Source organism: Fundulus heteroclitus, chromosome 13 (genome assembly GCF_011125445.2).
Source record: "Fundulus heteroclitus isolate FHET01 chromosome 13, MU-UCD_Fhet_4.1, whole genome shotgun sequence".
Classification (NCBI taxonomy): domain Eukaryota; kingdom Metazoa; phylum Chordata; class Actinopteri; order Cyprinodontiformes; family Fundulidae; genus Fundulus; species Fundulus heteroclitus.
The window spans coordinates 21091304-21117550 of NC_046373.1; the positions used below are offsets into that span (position 1 = coordinate 21091304).

The 26247-nt window shown below is 37.8% G+C and overlaps 3 protein-coding genes across 3 annotated transcripts; 1 reads left to right on the forward strand and 2 right to left on the reverse strand.

The window, feature by feature from the left end:
- lypc (ly6 domain containing, pigment cell) lies at positions 1 to 7775 on the forward strand. Its single transcript, XM_012870422.3, has 3 exons — positions 1 to 304; positions 4649 to 4768; positions 7457 to 7775. Exons 1-3 carry the CDS (start codon positions 253 to 255, stop codon positions 7666 to 7668), a joined length of 384 nt encoding a protein of 127 aa, XP_012725876.1. The 5' UTR covers positions 1 to 252; the 3' UTR covers positions 7669 to 7775.
- Positions 7776 to 14012: 6237 nt separating this feature from the next.
- On the reverse strand, positions 14013 to 19894 carry clic1 (chloride intracellular channel 1). Its single transcript, XM_012870420.3, has 7 exons — positions 19797 to 19894; positions 19455 to 19504; positions 16560 to 16669; positions 16219 to 16344; positions 14729 to 14835; positions 14309 to 14490; positions 14013 to 14212 (listed from the first exon to the last, which is right to left on the reverse strand). Exons 2-7 carry the CDS (start codon positions 19494 to 19496, stop codon positions 14051 to 14053), a joined length of 729 nt encoding a protein of 242 aa, XP_012725874.1. The 5' UTR covers positions 19497 to 19504; positions 19797 to 19894; the 3' UTR covers positions 14013 to 14050.
- Positions 19895 to 24008: 4114 nt separating this feature from the next.
- Positions 24009 to 25982, reverse strand: LOC105931640 (sperm acrosome membrane-associated protein 4). The gene is made up of 3 exons (XM_012870395.3): positions 25807 to 25982; positions 25173 to 25283; positions 24009 to 24365 (listed from the first exon to the last, which is right to left on the reverse strand). Exons 1-3 carry the CDS (start codon positions 25856 to 25858, stop codon positions 24142 to 24144), a joined length of 387 nt encoding a protein of 128 aa, XP_012725849.2. The 5' UTR covers positions 25859 to 25982; the 3' UTR covers positions 24009 to 24141.
- Positions 25983 to 26247: the final 265 nt, after the last annotated feature.

Sequence of the window (26247 nt, forward strand, 5' to 3'; positions counted from 1 at the left end):
TGTCCCAACTAGACAAAGAGGACGAGAGCGAGGAAAAGCTCAGGTGATCTGAAGACAGAAATGCCGAAGAAACAACCTTTTATCAGATTAATGAGAATATAAAAAGAAGTCAGCAAAAGTAGAGCAGAAATCTAATTAGAGAATGATCTAGAGGACGTATCAGATCACGTTAGAGGTGCAGCATCCTGGGAAGGGGTTCCTTTAGTGCCGCTCCTGCTGGAAAACTGAGCAGACGGATTTTAAGGAAGGACCATGACTCGTTTACAGCTTCTAATTGGACTCCTGAGTTGTCTTCATTTGGCAGGTATGACTTTTACCTTCAGCAGGGTAGCATCTTGCACTTTATAGCAGAGACAACAATTCATTTTCTCATTTAACTCAAGGGAGCCTCAAGTATGGTGGTGAAAATCAACCTCCTCTGTAGACATGTAAAAATACATAATTTTTGTGTCAGAAGGGGAGACAAAAAAGCACAGAACAACTCAGCTTTCAGACAAATAACATCTATTTTACAATAAACTGGTAGAGGTTTAACGCACAAGGACTGAATTTGTTTCTCTAAGTTTAGGGGTTAATCTTTGCTCACATGATAGATTGTGAAATTTCTGCCTCTCAGTTAGTTGGAAATTCATCTGAAAATTAAATAAATATAATCTGTTGTAGTGTAAATATCTGGAGACATTTGTGCATGTGTCCATATCCAGAACATTTACTATATGGGGTAATGAAGAGACAATATCTTCCACACTCCTCTGCTGATTGGTTTCATGTTAGCGTCCGAAGAAAGTTTTGAGGAAAAAGGTTTCCAATCGCACTCTAATACAGGCAACAGATTTTCTTTGTCTTATTAATTCATTTAGATTTGGCTGAAAATGAACTTAATTAAGGCTGAAATGTCTGCTGTTGTCTTTCTTGATGAATTTAATGCAACACTGTGTGAAAACTTTGGTAAAAGATGATCAAATGGCATTTTTTCCAATCCATATAAAAGTTAGAAGGATGAATTGAGCATGAGATTAAAGCATCAGGATGTGGTTAGACTGGATATGATTAGATTAAATAATTATACTATTAACTTTTAAATAATTATACATTCATCACTTGACTGCTTTATTCAGGCTTCACTCAGTGAGAAATAATTGTACACACATTCCTGTTAAAAGACCAACTTTCTATGAAGTTAAAAGGGGAGACCATGATAAAGCATTTAAAACCTTTCCTCCCTTTACTTGGAGCAATATCCTGCACAGATCAACTAAAATAAAATAAAAACAGTTACAAATATTGACAACCTTTGAAAAACTGTTGACACTTTTAAACTATATTTTTGTTGTAGCAACTTTTGATGTAATTCAGGACCCTAGCTCCTTTGCATCATGTTAATCCTTGTTGGGTGACAGTGGTGCAAGAGTCAGGGGGTTTGCTCTGTAACTGGGGGGTTGCCAGTTCGATTACCTGCTCCGACCGTCTCAGTTGTTGTGTCCTTGGGCAAGACACTTCACCCGCTTTGCCTGCAGCCTCGCTTCTGTCAGTCTGCTGCAGGTCAGGGTAGCTGTGGCTACTAACATAGCTCACCACCGTATGGGTGAATGACCGACTGTAGCGTCAAACGCTTTGGGGTCTTTGGACTTGATAAAGAGCTATACAAGTACAAGCCATTTTCCATTTGTGTTGTTACCACTTGCCATCGTGTCTTTGTCCAATTGTCCACAGCCCACCTTAGGGCCAATAATTGGAGAAAACAACCCCACAGCACGATGGTACCACCACAATGGGCATTGTGATCTTTTGGAGTGTTAAGAGCTACCGCACCCTGTTGGCGGTGAAACACCCTTGGTGGACTCAGCTCGTTTATACCCTCCAGGCGACCCACACTTAAATATTACCTTGGATGCAAGACGCATGAAACAGAAAGGTATACTTCAAGTTATATTTTATCTACTTAAGACAGAAAAACGGTTACAGACACATCAGCGCTGATGGGCTCTTGATTGGCAAGAAGCCCCGATTTGCTCATCACACAAACATTATAAGGGAGTTTAGGTTCACACCCATGCAGGGGCCGTACACATCCAAACTGTGTCATCAGTAGAGAAACTGTGTCACACACTTTGTGACGCTATGTGGTACATAGCGTCACAAATATTGTGACACAGTACATTGTACATACCTTTGTACAATGTGACCCTTCTGATTCTTTGTAATGTCTATGCCTTTAAATGAAAGAATGCAAATGAGCAAATGCTGGGAAAATCAAACTAGGACAGAGTATTAGTTTAAGAAAGTGAAACTGGGTTGGGTTTTTTGGTCTGAATTATTCTCCTACAATGCATATTTTATTCAGTTGATCCAGATTTTGTTACTAGGGCATTGTAAATATAAAAATCATAATTTCATATGAATGAAGTTGGCCACTGTCTTCTCAATTTTTATACTTCACTTTGAATAATAATAATAATACATGTATTTATAATGCAGTTTACATTTCAAAGAAATCTCAACAAGCAGAGGGCTAAAAACAACCCACAGGATAATACAAAAATTAAAATCACCATTAACCGAATACAAATAAAATCATATTTGGTCAGAACAAACACTGTCCCCATTAACAGTTTGAAAGGCTACACTTTGAAGACGAATATTAAACCCTATGCAATGATTTGTTGTGTTTCCATATAAAAATAGATCTATTAAAAAACGTTATACCCATTATTAGTTCATGATCAAATGGTATTCTGACCCTTCCCCATTCCCCCAACTTAGTGAAAATTAAAAATTGCTTAATTTAAATTTCCTCACTGTTTCAGGCCTTTTGGTAACTGCTGGTCCCATATAGCTTTAGCTGCTGCTGCATAAAAAGCTAGCAGCATCAGGTTTATGGTCAACTGCTTCACAGAAAATTTTCCACTGGTCCTTCAAGAAGTTGCTATTTTGGAGCTCATAATCAGCTTCAGCCACACCTCTTACTGTCAGTCTCTGACCTTTAGCTTTACATCACACTTCAGCTCAGTCTTGTTAACACCCATAGTAAATACTTGTAACATGCTTTTTTCTGAATTTCCTCAAATGTACCCTGAGTACCACCAGTTTTATAAAGTTTATGGAGGTCCAGTGCAAACTCACCTGAAAAAAATGCTTTTCAAATTCTGTAGTAATGTATTGTTTATGGTTGAAATCCCTTCCTTTGTTCAATTCTCTGCTTTCCTTACTTTATGCAGTAAAAAGTTTGCCGTTAACAACACGCAATGCAATTACATTTTACGTGATATTTCAGAATTTTATGGCCATTCATATCCAGAATATATATTTAAATACTTAATTTCAATAACAATCTTATTTTCTGTGTACATGGGTATGACATGTTTTTATTTTGCGGGTAGGAAATAAATGAAAGAAAGAAGGGACGTAACGGCATTGTTAATGTACGAAATGCATGTATGAATTGATGAAGGGGGGAATTAACTCAGTGAAGAAGAACTGTGAAAAAGGAATAAAAATGCTGTTTATCAAAACCACTTTGATCTTTAGAAACTTTTACAGAATACAGCTGATGTAATCATGAAGGCCCATTAGTCATAAATTTATGTGATTTCTTTTGTCTAATAATGTATTCAGTAATACCTCCCCCTAGAAGTCTAATAATGTAATTCCAACAAATCAAAAACATTTTTAAAATGATGTTGAAATTATTAACAACAAAACCTTTTTTGTGTGTAAGAACAAAGAAAAAGACATGAAACACATACTGAAGTCATAGCTACATGACAGATCTCTCTTTGTCACATTAATCATTTATATAATTTATATATCAATAAAATAGCAGCAACTGGGATTGGGTGCTTTTTAAAACTTTAATGTTATACACATTTTTAAAATTTTATTGTTTAATCATTTATATGATGGTGACATTTCTTCAGAAACCAACTCCTTTGGGTTCTGAAGAAATGTTATAAATATAAACTGTAAAAATATAAACTGTAAAAATATATATTGTGTTTATTGCATATCACTTTGGTCGGCCTGGTTGTTGTTTATAAAGTGCTATTAAATAAAAACAAGCAGGTAAACTTAAAAACTAAACTGACTTTTCAAGTACAACATTTTGTCCACTAGGGGGAACAGTGATTTCACTTATTACAACATGTCAATAGAAATTCAAAGAATCTACAATAACTCTTTGAAGAAACTTGTGTAATATAAGTCACAACATTTAATCTCTTAAAAATAATGAAAATATCTTAACTGAATTTGTTTCTTTTGAAATGTATTTCTCTACTGATCGAATATGGCCCAGATGGCTGAACTTTGATTAATATCTGCTCAATTCAATTTTATTTATATAGCACCAATTCATAAAACATGTCATCTCGAGGCACTTTACAAAGTCAAATTCAATCAGATTATACAGATTGGGTCAGATTATACAGATTGGTCAAAAAAATTCCTATATAAGGGAACCAGTTGATTGCATCAAAGTCCATTAAGCAGCATTCACTCCTGGAGAAGCGTAGAGCCACAGAGAGAGTCGTCTGCATTGTCCATGGCTTTGCAGCAATCCCTCATACTGACCAAACAAGAGTTACACCCACATGGTTCTGTTGCAAAAATGACAGATAGTTAATCTTAGTCTGTCTTTCTCCCCCTTCAGGGTCCTTGATGTGCTACACCTGTGTGTTTCCAGCCATTTCTCCCATGGACTGCTTGAAGTTTCCCCTGGAGTGTCCTGCAGGCCAGCGCTGCCTCTCCAGTGTGGCCACTGGAAGGCGAGGTCAGATCCAAATGTTTGTGTTTCTGCTTCTGCTAATTTTTAATCATCTAAACCCTGAGGTCCACAACCCGTCAAAATAAAAGTCCTATAGGTCCAGGAGTTGTGCCGCTCTTTGGTTTATTAGGACAGCATAAGAGCTTTGAAATCCTTTGTGGATCACAGTTGATGTTTGATGAAAATTCACGTCTTCTTCACTGCACAGCTGGAAAGTGAAGACTGTAACTGGTTTTCTCTGTTGCGGCTCTGAACAAAACAGTAATTCAACATATTAAAACTCAGCACCGTTTCCCATGAGGCCTACTGACAGCTCGCTGACAGATGTAATGCCCTTATTTTGTCTAAAAATAACCCTGAGTTGTCTGGGAGTGGCAAAGCTTTCACTCTGTCTCATTGAAGGTAAAAGGTCTCACAGTTTATATAACAGAGCCAGACCAAAAACTAATAACTCATCCACAAGCATGACTTCCAAGTTTAAAACATCAACAAAGGTTGTATGTTTTGCAATTTAATTCAGTTTTTCCCTTCCTTTTGGGACACAAGGGCCATGTGCCGTAAATAAACAACAAATAGACCAAAATTGGTAATTTAATGCGCTTACACAGGACATGACCCAGATAAATAAGAAGAAAAGTTCAAGAGAACGAATTAAACTTGAATGTAAGGTTGTGAAGTATTTATAAAGTTAAATATAATCCTACTAAATGCCTTAAAGTGTACTCTAACAGCTATTTAAGATCACAAATAAGACATTGAAATAATTCGGGTGTTAAAAAATGGTTTTCCCTCAGTGGGAAAAGGGTCAGAAAGATCACTTCTCTGCCTGCAGTGCAAATGTCTCAGTGCCATGCAAAAGTCTTCACACCCCTTGAACTTTTGCACATTTTGCCAAATTAGAAACACAAACTTCAATATAATTTATCAAGATTTTACGTCATGGACCAACGTAGTGTGGAATTATGCCATGGCAGGAAAACAATATGTTTTGCAAAAATATTTTACAATAAAAATCCAAATCCGGGACTTGCATTAAATTGAGTAGCCATTACTAATTCAGTGCAGCCAGATTCCTTCAGAAGTCCCTTAATTGTTTTACCTGAGAGTTACTTAGTCTCAGTATATGTCCAGGTGCTCTGTGAAGACCTCAGAGGTCTCTTGGAGCATATTAGTGAACAGACGGCATCATGAAGACCAAGGAACACAGCAGACAGCCCAGTGATTTTTTTTTTTGTTATTGTTAAAAAGATCCCCATTAGCTGTCACCAAAAGTGGGACGAGCTGGTCTTCCTGGGGTCCACAAGACAAAACAAAAATCACTTAATCAAACATCGTAGACCTTATTGTAGATATCATCAGAAATCCTTCAAAATAAGTTATCACATTCATAATTATTACATTAATTCTCACTTTTATACAGTAAATATCTTAATTCACCACTCACAAATTTAAATAGTGCTTTCTCAAGTAATAATTAAAAGATACTATACTATTCAGTTCACGTATATTCAGTGGACAATTATTCCAAAAGCTGATGGCACGATAAAAATCTGTTCTCTTTAAGGCATTTGATGTTGGACATGGTAACATCATCTGACCACCATTAGCTGACCTTGTCACATAAGAATAAACCTGATCACCTGTGATGAAGATGTGGAGGATATTAAAGCCGTAAAACGAGCTTTCAGCATCTCCTAGAGCTCTGATCAATCCATCACCTGAAAACAGACAAAGTAAGGCACAGCTACAAACCTACCAAGACATGGCCGTCCATGGAAAATGGCACGAGAGGCAAGGAGAGCGTAAAATCAGCGAAACAGGCAAGAGGTCCACGTTAAGTGGAGAAGCTGCAGAAATCCACAGCTCAGGGGGGAGAAGGAAATTAACCCTCGTTATGCGACTCTACAAATATGAAAAGCCATTGTTGAAATAAACCCATGAAGTTTTGTAAATAAATGTGTCGGCCAACATGTAAAACAACTATATCTGTGTTGGAACCCGCAAAATGGAACAAGCCATCCATAGGGATACAATTCAATTCAATTCAATTTTATTTATATTGCGCCAAATCATGAAACATGTCATCTCAAGGCACTTTACAAAGTCAAATTCAATCAGATTATACAGATTGGTCAAAAATGTCCTATATAAGGAAACCAGTTGATTGCATCAAAGTCCCGACAAGCAGCATTCACTCGTAGGGAAGCGTAGAGCCACAGGGAGAGTCGTCTGCATTGTCCATGGCTTTGCAGCAATCCCTCATACTGAGCAAGCATGAAGCGACAGTGGGAAGAAAAACTCCCTATTAACGGGAAGGAAAATCCTCCATGTATCCTTTAATGGATACATGGTGGTGGCAGCGTCATGCTCTGGGAATGCCTTTCTTTAACTGGGAGACACTTTTTCTTTTGCCCTCCATCTGTCCGCTTCATTTAAAGCACAAACCTAACATTAACAACAGTGATGAGGTATAAGGAAGACAGGACTGAGAATGAGGGAGAAAGCAGCAGAAAAACTTCATTAAGTCTGAAGTACTGTTGATCAAGAGCGTTGCAAACTGATACAGGAAATTCTGTCTGCTTGGAAGAAAACCTGGTTAGCAAGGAGTCTGTAGCTGGAAATTAACTATAACCCATCGGCAGCAGCGTTTTCTCTACTAAACGCACCATCTGGCCTGTTTTTTTGCTCCAACAGGCGCTGTACAGCTGACGATATATGAGAAGAGCTGTGCTGTACCCACGCAGTGTGGCCGGGCCGGACAGAAGTACACCTCTGGGGTTTACTTTAACTACTCCAACGACTGCTGCGACACGGACCTTTGCAACGGAGCCGGGTCTGTTGGTGCGCTCAGCTGGGGGGGAGCGGTGCTCTGCCTGCTGCCTGCAGTCGCCCTCCTGCTGGCCTGAGCAGCTGAGGTTAAGTCAGAACCATCAGAGCCACGGACCCTCTCTGTCTTTATGAATCCATTTCAGAAGAGAGCGGCTGAGGCTTGAAAGGAAGAGGGGGGTTTCTTCCATCATGGTGATATTAAGTCATTTCATGTGTTGCCACAGTTTGTTATTGTGCAGCTCCTTAGAGGACATTCACATTTGATGAAAGTGGAAAATATTTGCCCTGAATGAGATTAATTTGAAAATATATATAAAAAATTATGAAAATGTAATCGTTTTTAACCTTCCCACAGAAATTGTCTTCTTTCTGAACTCAGCATTTTCAGTTTTATGCTTGTAGTGATGCTGCTATGTAGTGTAGCATCAGTTGTTTTTGGCACTAAAGTATTTTTAAGAATTATGGAGAAAAATAACAATAAATCATCAAATGATACATAGTTTAACTTGAATGTATAAATAATTTTTACAATAAATGATTTTATAATGCATCATATTTACATGGATTATGGTTTCTGTTCTCTACTTGGACCATAGCACTACTATTAAATCTCAGATTATAACCCCTGATCGAACCAAAATAAGTTCAACTGACCTTTTCCTCAGTTATTAGTTATTGGAAACACATTACCACATTTCCCTTTGGTAGACTAAAACTATTGAAAATTACTTTCAGTAGACAAAGAATAATGAAAATTATGTTAAACCTTTTTTAAAAGTCTGTCTGAAATATGCACTAAATAGAAACAAATTAGGGCCCGGTAAGTAGAACCTTCCTCTGGCAGATAGCTTCTGGAAAGCGAAGAAAAAAAGGGGAAAAACAAATATTGGTTTCTTTGAGAAAACCTAGTCATTTGAGATCATTAAAGTTAGTAAAATTTAATAAAAACCTGCTTTGACGCTAATCAACTTTAGAGAAAATGAATAAATCGCTGTGGAACGACCAGCATAACTTATCTTTCAACTACAAAAAAATTAAAGACGCACTAAATTAATTGAGCGGAGATCAGAATATAAAAATATATAAAAACATCAATGTTTACACTGTAAAATACGTTTTTGAGTATAACAAAATCAGCAAAAGGTTAGAGACACATGCATTGATGCATAAATTATCATAGTCTTGTAGTTGTTTATTTTCTGTTTGATTCAAAAATATTACCTATATATTAAAAAAATAACATGCAGCAATGTTTTCCTTTTTAAATGTGTAATATTGCCTAGAAATAAAAAGAAAAAAATGGAATTGATCAAAACTGGCATCAGGATGTCAGACCTCAAAGAAAACTTGAAATTGATATTGACCCAGAAAAGCCAGATTGGTGCATCTCCACAGAAAAGTAGAGAGAAAACCCAACGACTACATGGCCTAATTTTTATTAAGAACTACCCCTACACCAATGTGGTGTTTAAAAAACTGTCAACTATGACAAAAAGTCTCCCCGAAATTTGCAATGTGCTTATTCCACATTTGATGTAACCTAAATGTATGATTCATTAATGGCCAATAGTCGATTATTTAGGACAACAGGTTGAAGAACTGCAGCAGCACCACAGCAGAGACCGTGTGACAATTTCTATGGCCAGGCAAGGCACGACAAATGTATTTATATAGCAGTAACAAGACGATTCAAAATGCTGTGAAGCATTCAGTGGGTTGCTCCTTAGAGCTTCTTGAATAAACAAATCTGTTTTATTTTCCATCTTCCTCGATGGTTTTATAGACAAAATGTTAGCAAGAGTGCTATAAAACTGACCGATCGTCAAATTAAACTGATTTCATTAAATGACAATTGTACTTAAATTGCACAAACCAATTAAAATCTCTTGATACTTTGTTTTTAACGGTTAAGTGTTTTAATAAAACTCTTGATTGTTGTAACCGTAAAAAAAACAGAACAATCGTGATATTTTTAACTGTATTGCAGACTGAGCGACGTGATTTTGCAATAACGTCCGTATTATTGTCCCGATGTTACCTTGAATACTCCTTTCACCTTGTGCTGTGTTCATGTCAATTTCTTGTCTTACCATTTTCTGCCAATACCAAGTGTCCATTGTACACGTTTATATCTTAAAGTGGTCAAAAAAAGAACTCTGTAGGTTAACATAGATATGATTAAAAAATAAAAGATTTGAATCTGATTTTAAAATGATTTTATTTCCTACCAAATTATGACACATTTTACAGCAAATTAGTATCAGCAACCTCCTGCAGGTCAGATATTTATTGTAGTCACATATCTTGTATAGTAGGTTACTTTAAATCACCAGCTGTCAAAGTTTGTACAAAACTCCTTAAGGAATGTAAAAAACCAACAACCTCATAGCAAATTAAAAAACAACCGCTGTGTGTAGACACCGAAGTTGCCTCAAATTAGCAAAGATTCGCTAAACTAAAACATTTTTTCCAAACAGCCTGTTTATATTTTTCTCTGGCCGTTTACCAGTCTCTGTGTTCTTCTTATGTGGACATTTCAATAAAACGATCCCCGAAACAAGCCAAAAAGGGTCACATGTTTATGAAGATATCTTTATTGTAACATTTATAGAAGTAAAAAATACATTTCAGCTGTGAGTTTAATTGCCTTCACTGGTTTAGTGCACAGGGTGTTGGTTTGATCCTGTGGACTTTTAAGTGCAGATGCTTTTTTACTTCATGATGCCAATAGCATTAAGACAAAGTGAAAATCCCAAAACTAATAACAAAACATGTGAAACGGAAAGCATTGAAATAATCTAACACATTTGTTTGTCCCTGAATTTGTTTAAAATATATATCAAAAAGTGAGTATTCCATACTTCCTACTTGGAGAAAAACACTTAAAAAGTGAACCTTATTCAGACTTAATCCCTTTAAACATTAGTCCATGTTAAAAAGTAGTTTAAATCCACATCAGTTCAGTCAAGTAAAATATATTCTGTAATCAAACACACATTTTTAATAAAAGAAGGGGCTATTGGTCTGAATATTAATCCAAAATAAATGTCCTACTTATTTCTATCACAATCCAACTATGTGTATATGATTTTCTAATTGCACTTCGGTTCTTTCTTTTTTTTTTTTTTGCAACACTTTAAAAAGGGGCTTCGCATCTATACAGCCCCTGGAAATGTGAATTTGTATGATGCGTTGAAATTAACTGGACCCTTTAGCACTCAACCAGATGTGATATTAGTTCTAGCTCCTTCTATTTCAATTTAACTCAAGATTGTTTAATAGGTTAAAAGACTTCCAGGAGTGAAATAAACCGACAGATAATAGTTAGTATTGCATCGCTTTGGATGAGAATAAGGTTAGCAATGGCATGTTGATGTGCTACCAAAAAAACTGTTGAGATGCAACAAGGGTAGATATTTGGTATAATTGTGTAAATAAAACCAATCACAAGTGTTTGCTGTAAACAGATATTTTTGGAGCCTAACTTCAAACAAACAATACAGAAAAATCTACCCCATTTCCAATTGTCATCCTTTTTATTAGATTTAGTGGCTCATTTCTGGTAAGTATATCTAGCAACTTGACGAAGTCCTATTGACCTGCAGAAATGTGGAGAGACAACTAATTTTTCAAATTCATTGAAATCAACAAGGTCAGGGCCAGCTCACGGTAAATGCAAACTATGCAGCCGTCTGCGGCTCCACACTAATAGGTGACTCCCCAGAGAACTTACATGGAAAAAGGTTTTTATTGCTTTCCAAATAGGAATATTATTAGGCTTGACTAATTACTTCTGAGCTTTAAAATGTGCAGCAAAGCTGGAAACAAAAACATTTGTAAATAGGCATGAACCAGTATAAGATTCTGACATAAAGATAACCTTGAGAATAAAAAAAACCGCACCAATATTTCACTGTATTTTTTTAAACGCAATATATTACATAACATCACTGGTTTTACTTTACTCATTTTACTGTTCAACAAATCATACTATTACTGCTAAAGCTATTTTGAATATTGCTCTAGCATTGATTTAGTTAGTTTGAAACAGCAAAAAACTATCTCTCTTTTTTGTTTCCCTGAAACCGAGCTAAAACTTCAGATACAATACATTTTAGAGATTTTCAAGCTGAAATTTCAAAATTTATAAATCTTGAATGCTTTTAAATGTGTTCTTTTATTCCAACAAGCAAACTGTGACTGTGCTACATAATAAGCAAATAATCAAGGTTTGATAATATGATAGAATTTATTGTCCGCATTAAAAAATAAAGAATATCTAGCATATGGAAAACTGTTACAGTTTTTCATGAAGTACAAACAAATTTGGCTGGACAAAATAAAAACTACAGCAGTTTTTGTGAGAGGGCAAATAGAGTGTTATATGTGGGAGTGGGGACAACATGTAACAGTCACAATGTCTAGTCTGCATGAAGTCATTTTAAAAATACTATATATTTTATTCTGATTCATACAGGTTAATGCCCTCAAAAAGTATTTTAAAAAACAGTGACGATGTTTTAAGTTTACAGGCTTTAACATGCTCACAGCCTCACTTCCATTGATGTAATGATTAATAAGAGGCCTTCAAAGAGGATCACAAACAAGCTCGCTAATCTAGAATAATCCGTCACGCTTTGCTGTGGGAGCGCAGAAAGGGGAAGCCCGCATCTATTGAAACAGTTTCCTGTGCAACTGTTTTCAGCGCTGCCTCAGTCTGTACTGCTTTCCTTTCTGGCGAGCACTGTGATGAATGCAAACTTTTTCTAAAAACACACTGTTACTGTGAAACTCTGCTTCCTCTGTGATAAATAAACATCTGTGATTAAACCACAAAATGACTGTTTGGCAGGTGAGCCTTGAATGGCATGGAAATATCACTTCCTTAACTGTGAAAAAAATAAAAGAGGTCATTCTGGATGCGAGACGCTAACAACGTTTAATCAGCAAAGCAGGTTTTTGTCTGTTGAAAGAATTGGCCTCGAGAATATAGGCTACAAAAACAAAAATAAAGACTGTGGAATGATGAAATGTTGGCATGTAGGCTACATGTTGAAGCTGTAATCAAACACTAGAAAAGCTGTGGTATTGTTTTTCTTCTTTAGTACTCAAATAAGACTATTTACCAAGGTAAGTATTGCCTTTATGTTGACGACTAGGGGTCTGGAAAACTGACGCTAGCTAGCTAGCTGATTAAATATGCATCAGTTGCTAGCCTGCAGTTTACTATAAATGTCACCAATGTCCGGTGACATTCATAATGGACACTGTCACTCATTGTAACTCATTACAATACAAATTGTTTCAAAATAGCAACCAAAACAGTCTTTTTTAAGTTGGAAGTCTTGCAGCTGATATTGGGTAGCTAATTAGGCATGCTAGCTGCTCGAGTAGCTAACCTCCAGTTGAGTATCACAGTGTGCCCCTAAAGTCGGTCTTACGAGTTGGAAAGTTGGTGCTCTCTTGTAGCAGCTCTCTATTATTTATGTAACATTTAGTCAGTCGTACAGGCGCTACCTTTCAGTGTTCATCAGACGGAACGAACAGAGTAACTGGAGTTTTCTACGATTGTATGGATTAGAACAGAACTTCCCAGCTCCCATTTAAGTCAGCTAGCTGAAAGGTTCCTAAAAAATAAACTCGGCTGTTTGGAAATATTTTTGGTCAGAAAAACACGGACAGTCATGTAGTGGAAACGAAAAGAGTACCCCTCTTAACTCTTACTTTGGTAAAAGCTCCTTCAAAACTAGAGTTAATCTATGAGCATGATGGTTGTTACGCATCTTATTTCAGCTCGTTGTACTTGCATTATTCCATTTTTGCTGCAGTAGAAATAATTGTTGCTATTCCATTTTGAATGAAAGTAATTACATCGTGTTAAACATTTTTTGTTTTGAATTCTTGCCTTAAAACCATAACACGTGTTTACTCAAGGTTATCATACAGTGAGAATCTCATACCAGCTTATGGTTTAAAGAAAATATTGTTCTGCTGAGACCAGCAATAGACTGTGGTTTTAGGTGAGAGGAGTGGGGCCCCATATTGTAATCAGCCCCATAATCCCATGAAAACTTGAACTAGTTCTGAATTGAGATTCAAGTCAGATGAAGTAGGTGAATAAAGGTAATCAACAAAGGCTTTAGAATATATATAAAAAAGAAGTTTGTAAAAATAAAAATTATTTAAAAAAAATTATTATCTAAAGTGGATTTCTTCCTGGACTGTCTAGAATCTCTCCACATTTCTCTGTAGATGTAAACCAATCCTGTTTGAAGTAAAGAAGAAGACGTAATCTGTGAATGCTGTGCCACTTCTAATGGTATTAAAAGGTGAACAAAGCTTAAAGGAAACACCCATCAGTAGGGAAACAGATCCAGGTTGTTTGCTGAGTGAATATTTGCTTTACTGATGTCTGTGTGGATTTTTTTTTTTTTTACTTTCACATGGTGTATTCGCTTCCTACTTGAGAGCTTTAGCTACAGATGAATAGGCCATGTGGATCTCGTCGTCAATCGGGCAGGTTGAGCTAAATTCCTCCCTTGCGTAGGCTGAGTTCAGGTACCTCCAGAGGTTTGTCAGAGACTCAGGGATGGTGAACTTTCTGTATTTTAAACACACAACCTGTGGCATAAGAGGGGTTAAAAAAAAGGAGTCATTTGAGTGGCATGGATCAGGAAAACCGCGGTGAGGATAAACCATGCACACTGAGAAGATTACCTTCACAATGTGCAGCTTTGGCAGCAAGTTGCAGTCCGCCAGAGTCAGCTCTTGGCCGTCCAGGAAGGGGCGTGATGAGGAAGTGACCTCTTCGGCGCTATTCTCGTCGATCTCGTCAGGAAGTGGGGAGCCGAGGTAGTCGTCCAGCTTCTTCAAAGCCTTCAGCAGGCCTTTCTCTAGATCTGAACGAAGACACAGAAAATCAAAGCTACCTAGATTGTTTTTTTTTAACAAAGAATAAACGAGATTAAGAGCGGGGAGCACCACGTGCCCTGTTCACACTGACGCAGAGCACTTAAGACTGTAATGTTATTAACAGACACTCCCTGCTGGGTTTTTTCTTGAGATTAACACAGTGACTTCAGCATGTTTTGCTGTTCTGTAACAACGTCGTCATCATTTTAAGCAGAAGATGCTTACTGTCATTAGTCTGAGGGTTTGAGTTCTTGACGTAAGCAGAGAACTTGGAGAAGACGTCCACTCCTGCTGTGTTAGACTCTGGATTACGAGCAGCCAGACGGGGATATCTGTGAGACAGACAGATGATTAATTACAAACAAAAAAGAAACAAAAGGCTAAAAAAAGGATTTATAGTAGATCAAAACTAAGCTCCACCTAACTATGCTATAACAAATCTTTTAATTATTGATGTATAGAGATAACAGCAACAGTCTTAAACAAGCCTTGATTTTTTTTTTTAGATTTTGTTTTCAAAAGTGTTAAACTTCCTTCTAACATTTTAAATGTGGATCAATAGTTTTCTGGGCTTCCTGATGATGTTTTAATGTTTTTACTTATTTTCAGTCCAGTTCCTGTGGCTGACAATGAAAGCATAAAAATTAACGGTTCCAAGGCTAAACCAGTGTGCTTGCTTGGTACCAGTTCTTTATGTTTCCATCACCAGAAGCTCCAACTCTAGCACTAACAAACGGATTCCCTACGAGCTACAAAAACAACATAGGAGCTCCTCTTCCACTGAGAATACCCGGGTAAAAGGAATAACGGATAATATGTCTATTTTCTGCAGCCATTGCTCTAAAACACTGTGGAAATTTTATATGGGGAAGTTGTGAAGAAAACCGCACTACACCTCCAGTCCAGTGGGTGACACTAATAAAAAGCCAAAGGCATCACCAGCTGTTCCCACCCTTTCCTCAGTGAAACCTTTGTCGTCTAGTACAAAGCTGTACAAATGGAGGCCAAACTTTTGTCCCAGACTGTTATTCTTTTGGTCTCCGGGACGAAATTAAAGTTAAATAAAATAATCCTGTGTTGAATCTTAACTTTAATCTCAGCCAACCCAATTTGTTCCGTGACAGATGAAACACTAAACTGTAATAAAATGTATATATTAAAATAAAAGGGAGATTTGAACATTTATCAACAATTTATTACCATAGTTAAAATAATGAACCCCAAGAGAAATAAATTAGCATGAACTGGTTTAGGGTGATAAAACTGAGGTAGATGGGGATAACATCTAAAGGTACAAATTTGAGAAAAAGTGACTTGACCTGAATTTCATCAATGATTCACTGACCAAATTTAAGAAAACCAACAAAAAACACACTCTACTTAAAAATTATCAGATACTGCACAGAGGATTGAAAAAGCAGCAAAAGTCTGAAGAAAACCGCTGAAAGACCTTCAAAAAAGCCTAAAAAACTGTTCATCATTTTTATAAGTCTATAGGAAGCATTACCTAAGGTACAAAGAGTTTACATCTACTGTCATGTGTCAGAAAGCAAACCACGTTGGTTAAAAAGCTTAAACGTTTCCAAAATTCAAATTCAAAGATTTAAAGCTCTTTGAAAATCTCTCTAATATTTAATAATGGCCATTTTGATCATTTCAGCTCAAACAACCAGAACAAAGACGGCTTAAAAAGAACACGTGAAGGGAGTGGTTACTTTGGAGGGCAGAGCGTTTCCTCAAGGAACTCCTCAATTTTGTTGGTGTCAGTTTTCACCTCGCTGCCGTACACCAGGAAAGGAGGCTGAGCTCCAGGAGCCAGGTCCTTCAGGATATCTGGTTTCCTGAGGAGTGGTGCAGAAAGATCAGAAACAAAAAGAGAAAGAGGGCAACAAAGGATACACAGTAATTCCCTAACTGGATGCTTTGCTTTGTTACTGCACGCTTCATTTAGGAACCTTTAACACAAAAGGGACACATTTCTCTGCGGTGCCAGCAGTGGCCTGCAGCGTTGCCTGAGATCAAACCTAAACAAACACAGATGAAGGAGAGTTTTTACCTCTTCATGTCCACTGTGGTGACGTCGAAGGTCACGCCTTTCAGCCACAGGACCATGAAGAGTCGCTGGGAGAAGGGACAGTTGCCGATACACTGACCATCACTTCCTGCCTGTTATACAAAGACGTAGGAAGAACCTTTATTTTGATGTATTAGTTTCTTTTTTACAAGGACAAGTGTTTGGCATTAACAAACATCAAATGGTAAAACATTTACAGGCTTAAGGTCATTTACAGTGTCCGTCCCTGGTGAAGCTTTTGCTTACACAAGATTTTACAAGGTAAAAAAATGCAAATGAAAAATCAAAGTTATAACAAAATAACGAATCCAACATTTTTCATTTTAACAACTTTGTCCTTAGAAATTATGTGGTTTTCTTTATTTTCTATTTTATGTTTGCATAACTTTGCCTGTTTATTCAACCCACATAAAAAATGTTAAGGCCTCGTATTATAGAGGAAATTTATATATATATCTGACTTTAGCAGACATGTCCTGTCGTCTGATTAAACAAAAATCTAAGTGTTTGACTGTAATGACTGTAAAATAAGGCAAACTTGAGTTGTGTTGGGGTATTGATACAGGAAGGAGTGGTGAACTTCCCCAACAACGAAAGCATCACAAACATGGGATATTATTTAGAAATATCAAAGTAACATCCAAAGACTTCAGCCAGGAAGTTCAAACTTGGGCCCAAATAGATATTCCAAAGGACCCCAAGCTTTCTGCCTATTTAGGTACAAAGGGAGCCGACAACAACAAAGTCAATGTTTTGTAGGTGTCACCCAGAAGCCCCAAACTCACAGAAAACCTGTGTGGTTTGTGTGAGAGAAGGGGGGTCTACAAACCTCACTCCTTTAAGCTGGTTCTGTCAGGAGGAAAGGGCCAAAATCCTAGCAGACTACTGAGCCGAGCTGGTGGGAGGATACCCAAAATGTTTGAACCATGGCAGTTTTATCAAATATTAAGGGCATGTAGGTAAACTGCATTAATTTGAAGAAAGTAAACAAGTTATCTCGCTTATGAGTAAACTTCTAAATCTAATGAAAATACAAAAAAAGGCTCATTAGTCAGGCATTTAAAAACAGTAAATTATTGTAGTCCTAAGTGAACTAAAAAAATTATATCTGATTTATTAGATACATACATATTTCCTTTTATAGTCCCACAGAGGGAAATTTGTCTCTGCATTTAACCCATCCCTAAGGGAGCAGAGTGCGGCCACACTGAGAGGCGCCCAGGGAGCAATCTGTGGTCAACAGTCTTGCTCAAGGACCCATGGTAGGAGTCTGTGGGTATCAAACCGGGTTCCCTTGCTGCTCTAAGTCCACCACTCCCCCTTAATATCAGGCAATGGAAAAATGGCTAGGTGCAAGTCTATTTAAATATCTGGTTTTAACTGTATTAGACAAGAATTTAACCTTTTCTCCTTTTAAGTTAATGCGCTAGGAGGGGAAATAAGGCAGAGCAGCAGGACTTGATCCAGCCCAACAAAAGTCTAACTCTGACAGCTAAACAACTGGGTCAGAGCAGTTCTAAAACCGGGGGTTTGGGGTCTTTATAGAGATCAGTATGAATTAAATGTGGTCCAAGAAAACAACAGAGGAGAACTGCCTAATGTCCGAGTTCAGATCCTCATCTTCCGAGAATTCAGTCCAGCAGAGGTCGGTTCTCTGTCTGATACAGGAGAGCTAAATTTGGAAGAAATTTTCCCACTCGGTAAAAGACAGTCACCAACCTTCTGTAAAAGGGGTGGAAATGCATCTAAAAGTTGCATTTAATTAAAAAGTTGTGGCTGTGTCTTGTTATTGTTGATGCATCCATTGTTAATTTAAAGCATCAACAATAAACATATTTTTGAAAAGTGGTGTTTTTATTGTTTTATATCAATGTATTCAACATATTTATGATAGAAACCAAACAAGGATTGTTCTCATTGTTATTGTTTGGATTTTTTTATTTATTTTTTGCCTCTTCCTGCATTGTTATTTTTTCCCCTTAGAAATTACTGATCTCTGCCCAGCCTTTTATGTCAACTCTGCAAATAAACTAATCAAAAAGCCTCTGTGATGTTGGGGACTGAAGGCTGGGCCATCCTCCCAATAAAACAGCACAGCTCCAGGTCAATTTGGTTGTTAAGAGCTGCTTTGGCAACAAAAGGGGAGGCCAAACACTCTCTCTCTGCAGAACGCTGCGCTATTTACAGAAATATTTCATGTTATGCACGAGTAGCTACTTATTCTACAAGAAGAAGAAAATAAAACAGAGAGAGTCTTTTTTTATATAATGCAAAACAATCAGTAAATGTGAAGATTAAACAGGCGCCATAAAACTTCAATAAACTTTTAAATAAACTACTTTAATAGCCACTTCTATAATTGAACTTCCCTTTGAGAGTCCGTGTGAAAGTACAGGTCAGGAGGAGACTTTTGAAAACAGGATTTAGAGAAGTTACAACAGCATCTTTCACGCCTGTAGTGTAAAAAAAAAAAAAAGTGGAGGGTGGCGCGTAAGTTCACACAGAGGAGGCATTATGCGAGAGGAAGAGGAACACACTTTTAATAGATCTCTATAAATCAAATACATGCATATGTGCAATTATCCTCCCTGATCAGCGTACCAAATATAAGTTAAAAAACGTGGCTTGTTGTCTTAATGTCAGTTTAATTAGATTACAGGAGTTTATAAGCCGCGGTGAGTCAGCGGTGCTCATGAGTGCCATGACAACAAACACGGGATCTCGTTTTAACTATCACAGTTAATCCGAGATAAACAGAGATATGTTATCAGGAAGCGTCAGACAGTGATCGTAAATCTTTCCATAAAGTCGTGTCCGTCAGCGTCGCCATCTGCGCGACACTTTCTGGGTGTGACGGCTGTCATTTCCGCCGCTTACCTTCACGAAAAGCTCCAGTCTGGGCTGATTTGCGTCACTCATCTTCACCCCTACACAAATAAAAAAATAAAATAAAAAACACTTTAGTGGAAGCAAGACAACACACAAAAAAAGAGAGGATAAAAGCGAGTCGGGACAATGAGAATGATTAAAGTTTCTGTTTTAAAAACGAGCGTCAGGCGCGGGCGGCTCAGCCCACATCTTCCGCTCCGACAAATCCCAGACTAACAACGCCGTGGCGGCCACACAAACAGCGGAAACGCCTCACAAAAAAAAGCGATCATCCTCCCGCAGAGAGCGCTAAAAGTTACAGCGAGAGTTTATTATTTAAACAAATCTTACGGTGCTGAAAGTTTTCTGTCTGCGCTGCGGCTGGTTTCCTCCTCCCAGTTCAGGGTCTGCGCTGCACAATCATCATCATCATCATCATCATCATCATCATCATCATCATCTCATTGTCGTCATCATCATGAAAGCAAAGACAGCGCCTCGATTTCCTGCACTGCACTTGCAGAAAGTTGCATGAAGAAAACTAATAATGCAACTAAGCAGCGTGGTGCATCGAGTTCAAAAACAAACAAATGAAAATGGCAGATTATTCACAAGGAAGTTTTTTTTCTCCCCAATTAGTTTTTTATAAGGTTAACATCTATGTTGATGTTGGCAAGGAATTAAAGGATTATGTCACACGGAAACAAAAAGGCACAACCTGTAGCCTCTTGTTTTAAACGCTGCCATTTCATTTTAGAGTTACACTCAGGATTTCAAAACATATAAAAGTACATTTGACTTTATTACACGGGCAAACTTTATTACTTTATTACTAGTTTGACATTTTAGTTTGAAAAGTTTTTGGTTTTTCCCTCCTAGTTTTCGAACGCATCTAAATAAATGAGTTCACGTTAAGCATTTCTCTCAGTTTTCTGTCATCAGTCAGGGAGGTAGTGGTTCCCCCTTGTGGTGGCCGAGATCACTGCACTTCCGGTGAGACGTTTTCATACGCGAATAGACAGGATTGGCTCATAACCTTTGGCATTTAAATAATTGACTTTAATTATTTTAATAAGCCAAGGCTGGGCTGAATAAGACAGCACAAAACGTTAAAGATTTTAAGCACAACAACTGGGTACTTAAAGTCAAATTTGGTGTAAATTTTCTCTTACCATATTTTATGGACTGATATGCTGTCAGTTCTCAGTAAAATTGTCAGTATTCTGCCTGGTTTTCAGGTTCTAATTTGGCTTCCCTCCTGCATTTCAGGCATACCATATATTGAGGCTTGTTGCCTACATGTCCTAGGGCAGATTTGCTCTAAAGGGAAATCTCAGGATTGGAATCTTATTTGAGTAACTGACTATTAAACTAAGACTGGCTCCAGCATCAGAGTAGGCAGGCCTTATTCATATTATTGTAATATATATTGGATCGTTTCTATGTCGGTGCCTGTGGAGGTTTGTGACCATTCCAGTGATATTAGCCTGCTGTACCTGTTCCAGAACCAGTTTGAACACTCTTTTAGGGTTATCGCCCTGCTGGGACACCCAATAGTGTCGACTGTTGATTTGCATCAACAGTATACTGCTGCCACCCCCATGCCTGACAGTCAGTACAGTGTTCTTAGGTTTAGAAGCATCACTTTGACTGCTTACAGCATGCCATTATAGCCAAACAGGTTGCCCCAGCTGACCAGAGTCAGTGTTTGGGAAAAAATGATTTTTTATTAAAAAATTTTTGTGTGGCTTCTAGTGGCTTGCTTTTATTGACAGTAGACTGACAGGAAGGGGAGAGACATGAGGCAAAGGACTGTGGGTCGGATTTGAACCCGGGTCGACTGTGCCGAGGACTAAAGGCCTCCAAACATGGGTTGCGCTACCCGCTACGCCACGAGCGCACCCAAATGATTTAAACAAACTCTAATTCTGCCACAAAGAGAGTTAAAATTACTTTGTGTGGATTAGAAAAAAAGTCCACCGTAAATTTTCACTGTTGGTAATAAAACTGCACTGATGGTAATTCACACATTTTCTAGATGTCCCCAAAACATATTTAGACGTTTCTTCTACTGTCCTTGTTGGTCCTTCTCAATTAATCAACATTGTTCTTGAAGTTTCTCTTCCACAGAAGTTGCTTCTTTCCTGGTTCCCTTGGCACAAGCCGCCAATCCAAGCTTCTTTACCTCACTCTACATGCAGATACAGTGACATTTATCTGCTGCCAATGTTTAGCTAGCTCTGCACGGTTGGCAACAGGATTCTGCAATGCACTGGGGGGATGAGACGGTCCTGGTACTTTCTGTTAAGAGCCTGTGCAGGCATGGAACCCAGAATTCGAGCCAGACAAGGAGTTACGTTTAAAAGGTTTTATTTATATTGAGACCTGGACAACAGTCAGAAATCCTCTGCCGGAACAAGCTGGAGACTACTCACCACAGAGGAGATAGGCGGGGTGACTGAGGTTTGGTCAGAATCCGGGGGACAGGCTTAGGTTTTGCAAGGAAGTCCAAACAGGGAAGACAAATCCAGGGGCAAGGCTCGTTGTCGTGGTAGGCCTACAATCCAGGTCGAGGCCCAAAAACAAGAAGCTTGGTGGATGTCCAACAAGGGCAAGGCAGGAAAATCCAGAACCATGATTGTGGTCAAGACAAGGAAATCAGGCACGAAGAACTGCTGGACATCCACTTGCATAAGCTTTCCATAATCTGCTGCTGTCAGGCTGTCTGCAGCAGGCTTAAGAAGGACAGGAAACAGGAGTGTGAGATGAGCTTTATTGCAGAAGCGCGTTGAGGCAGCCTTGCAGGTGCAGGCAGTGCACAAGACTGATTACACAGAGCAGGACAGGTAAAGCTGAATATAGACAGCATACAGGTCAGATCATGACACTTTCTGGACAGTCTTGAACACCCTGAAGCATTTTCTACTGCAACAGAACCTCTCACGTTCCTGATTGTCCGGAAAGCTGCCTGGTTCAATGTTCTTAGGCATCATTTCCCTGCATGCAGAATCTTTGTTTTGCATCTCAATGATAAGCAAAGGTACTGTCTTCAGGTCTGACCACTGCTAACACAACAAGGCTTTTAAACCTTTTTAATTGTGATTAAAAATGATTACCTCATTTGATGATTATACTATACCAAAATCAAGCTGATATTTATTTATTTTGGCTTGGCAATACTAGAGTAAAATTGTTATTTTCCTAGAATTACAATTTTTAAGTAAATATTCATTGATAAATCGGTACAATATTCTGCGGGAGCTGGTACCACAAACACTTGGTCCAAAAATTGCAAAGCAACTCTGTTAATGTAAGAAGAAGAAATATTGGCCACAACTTTTTGTTAAGGTGATAGAAAGCCACTAGAGGACGACACAGAAACTTGTTGTGCTCTCTGGTGGGGATTTGTCACTGTTTTAGTTTTTTTACATAATGAGAGGCTTGACAAAAGGAACCAAATCAATTGAGGTTCTTCATTTGGTGCTGTGTATTTTCCACTATAGTGGCCCAAACTGGGATTCAGTGACCTTCAGTCTAAGCAGAGGTTGGAGTTTGACATTTAATACATTTGAACATGAAGAGTAATCTGGCTTCAATAAAGCAAAGAGTTGAAAGTATGATCTTATTTTACAGAGTAGAAATAAACAAATGCTCAAAGAATATATGCGGATCTGTGGTGTTGCCGCAACCGGTCCGGCCCACTGTGTAAAGCACTAGAGGGCATCATTGGTTTCAGAATAATAAGTCCTAGACAGAGCGGTGCAGCCAGATTTATCAGATGGTCCAGAGGACAATAGACTGTTGCTGGCAGCTGCGAGGAGAACATACCACAAGCTTGGATCATGCTGAAAAGAACAAGCCTCACCCAGTCACAGCACAAAGATGTATTGTCTTTTTTTTTTTAAATTGCCTAATGTTCAGATGTTTTTAGACAAGTCGTTCATCCATATATATATAATCCAAGATTAATATGAGATTAAATAATAAATGTTTAGTCCTTTGCGAAAAGTTTCTGACATCAATTTGCTTTATTCCTATTTTAATTAATTATTTGATTATGGTACCTTAGGGGCTGGGGAGTAATTACAGGCATGGGTGGTTCTAGATGGGGCCAACAGGGGCCAATGCCCCACTAAACCAATTGCTTATGGGGATATGCGGTTATTATTATTATTATTATTATTATTATTATCATTATATCTGATAATTTTATTTCCAAAAAGTTTAATTTCTTTTTAAATTATATGATAGGATGTCTACATCTATATATATTTATAGCTATTTCTGTCCTAAAGTTTCTACGGAAGAGGATTAGGGCCATTCAAAAAACAGAAAAAAAGTCTATTTAATTCTGACTTTTTCTCAGAATTCTGAGATTAAAGTCAGAAGTGAATAGACTTTATTATTATTTTTTGAATGGCTCTAATCCTCTTCCGTAAGTTTCTCTTAATCATTTCCAGCCTAAAAAAGTATCAGATATTAAAAAGTGCAGTTGCTAGATTTCCACACAGACCGTTTAAATGAAGGTGTTTAAGTGTGTCAGAGAGAGAAAATCCAAGAAGGTTAATTTCAGAGCTTTTATTGGTTTTTACAGAAGTAAATGAACCTGTAAGCTTCACATAAAGGAATCATTTGTGTATTGCACGGTTAACATAATCAGAAAAATCAGGTTGGAGCAGTGATTATAACGGTCTGACTACAACTCCCAGAAGCTCCGCAGTGTGGACAGGGCGGCAGTAAAGAGAGCCACAGTCAGAGACAGCTGGGCAGACGTGCCGGCGTTGCACAGGTCTGTGGTGCAGCATTTGAAGGTGCTGGTGTAAGACGCGCCAATGAGGGATCCAGTCAGTGTCACGTTGCACAGGTCTGAGTCCAGGCAACCCCTGGTGTGCAGGGACACCACCTTTGTAGCATTGAACTCTGAAAAAAACATAAACAGAACATAAACATAACTTTGACAGCCACTTCTGGTAAAAATAGTTTTCAAACAAACATATCAGATTTCATTAGTCTGTTTTAAGGTCAGTTCTGGAAAACACAAACTTTCAACCAAATAATAGAAATAAGTATATTTTTGGCAGGTTATTTATGCATGCATAACTTTACAACTTTTTCTGCTTTATTTACATCTGTTTAATTTTAATGCCCACCATATAGATCTATACTTAGCAGTAATAACTTGTAGTAGTCATCTTTTGTATAATTTCCTCAGTCCAAGTTGTTGTTGCTTCAGTGCATTAGGTTTTACAGAAATTCATTTCTGCCCAGCTCTATCAGGAACCCCACAACAGCATCTCAAACTATAAAGTCATGAATCTTAGTGTTCAACGAGCTAACTGAGGCCTGTGAAATGTGGCGTCTATTTTTTTTTTTTTTTTATCTCATTGCGTTTAATAGGATCTTCCCTGATTGGGGAGACTTGCAGTTGCTGGAGATGGTTTTAACTGGAGAGAAATCTTTTTGACTGAAGGACATCAAATTGTGCTTCCCTCATCCTTCCCATGTTGATGGGCAGCAACAACTGCTGTGGCCCACCCAGTCCAACAGTCCAACAGTCCAAAAACATGACCGTTAGGTTAATTACTACTTAATTACTTCTTGACTGTTTCTCTAAATAACTGGTTTGTCCACATAGTTTTGCGGGTAATTTTATTCTTCTCCTCCCAGCTGAGTAATCTTATGATCAATAGATGGTAACATGTTTTTTTTGTTGTTGTTGTTCCTTACGTGCTTCCCCAGTGTAACAGCTCGCTGTTGCGTTATCACATTTGACGTCACTCCCAAAGAAGCAGCTTCCAAACACACCAATGGAGCACTGACGGCAGTCCAGGCAGTTTGCTGTTCAGTGGAAAAAAACAAGCAAGAAAAAAAAGCAAAGTTACTGCATATCTTATAAAGTATTCGTCCAAAATCCATTTCAGATATGATACATTAATTTTTAGTCAAAAAGGTTGCTTGAAACTTGGGAAATTGAATTATTTTTAACCACTTTGTAATATTTCTACCAAAGTAACAATGAATGTCTGCAGTATGGGCATACGAGCCTCTTCTTTCTCCACTAACTAATAACTCATTAACACACCCTGCAAAAGGTCCAAGTGTCTTTTTGATGGTCAAACTGTTTTCAAATTTTAGGCTTTTGCAGACATAAAAGCAGAGGGATCAGAAGTGGACATATTTTCATTGTTATCTGCCAAATAAATTTGTTTCAGTTTATTTTGGAAATAAGCCATTAAATACAAGCAACAAAAGTAGGACAGAGGGAAACTTAACTGGTCATAAAAACATGTACAATATATGATTATTGTGTTAAAAAAGTAGCAGAAAAACTTAAATATGAATGAAATTAGTTTGAACTCACCCGCCACAATCAAGGCACTGAGACCAATTACCGCTTTCCACATGGTATTCATTGTTGGTAGGATTTTTAACCTCTATAAACACAAAGGATCAACAGGTTCAGGTTGTTGTCTGTCTGAGCTCAAATGAAACCAGGAGTAACCGAGGACAAGACAAAACTAAAGTGTGACGGATTTGAAAGAGGCTCATCAGGTTTTGCTTCCTTAACAGGTAAGAGGAGGCTGTTTCTTGAAATTTCTCCGCCCCAAAACGACATGGCTCAAGGAAACATAAGTCTCCCATCCCTTTATTTGGTCAACAAACATTTGTGCAGCCTTAAGTCAATTCAAGCTGAAGTTCAGAATACATTTGTACCGCAACCATCTTGAATATATTTTGTTAAAATTGTAGCGAACACGAAAACTTAATCAAGTTTCACAAAGGAGATAAAAGAAAACCTTGT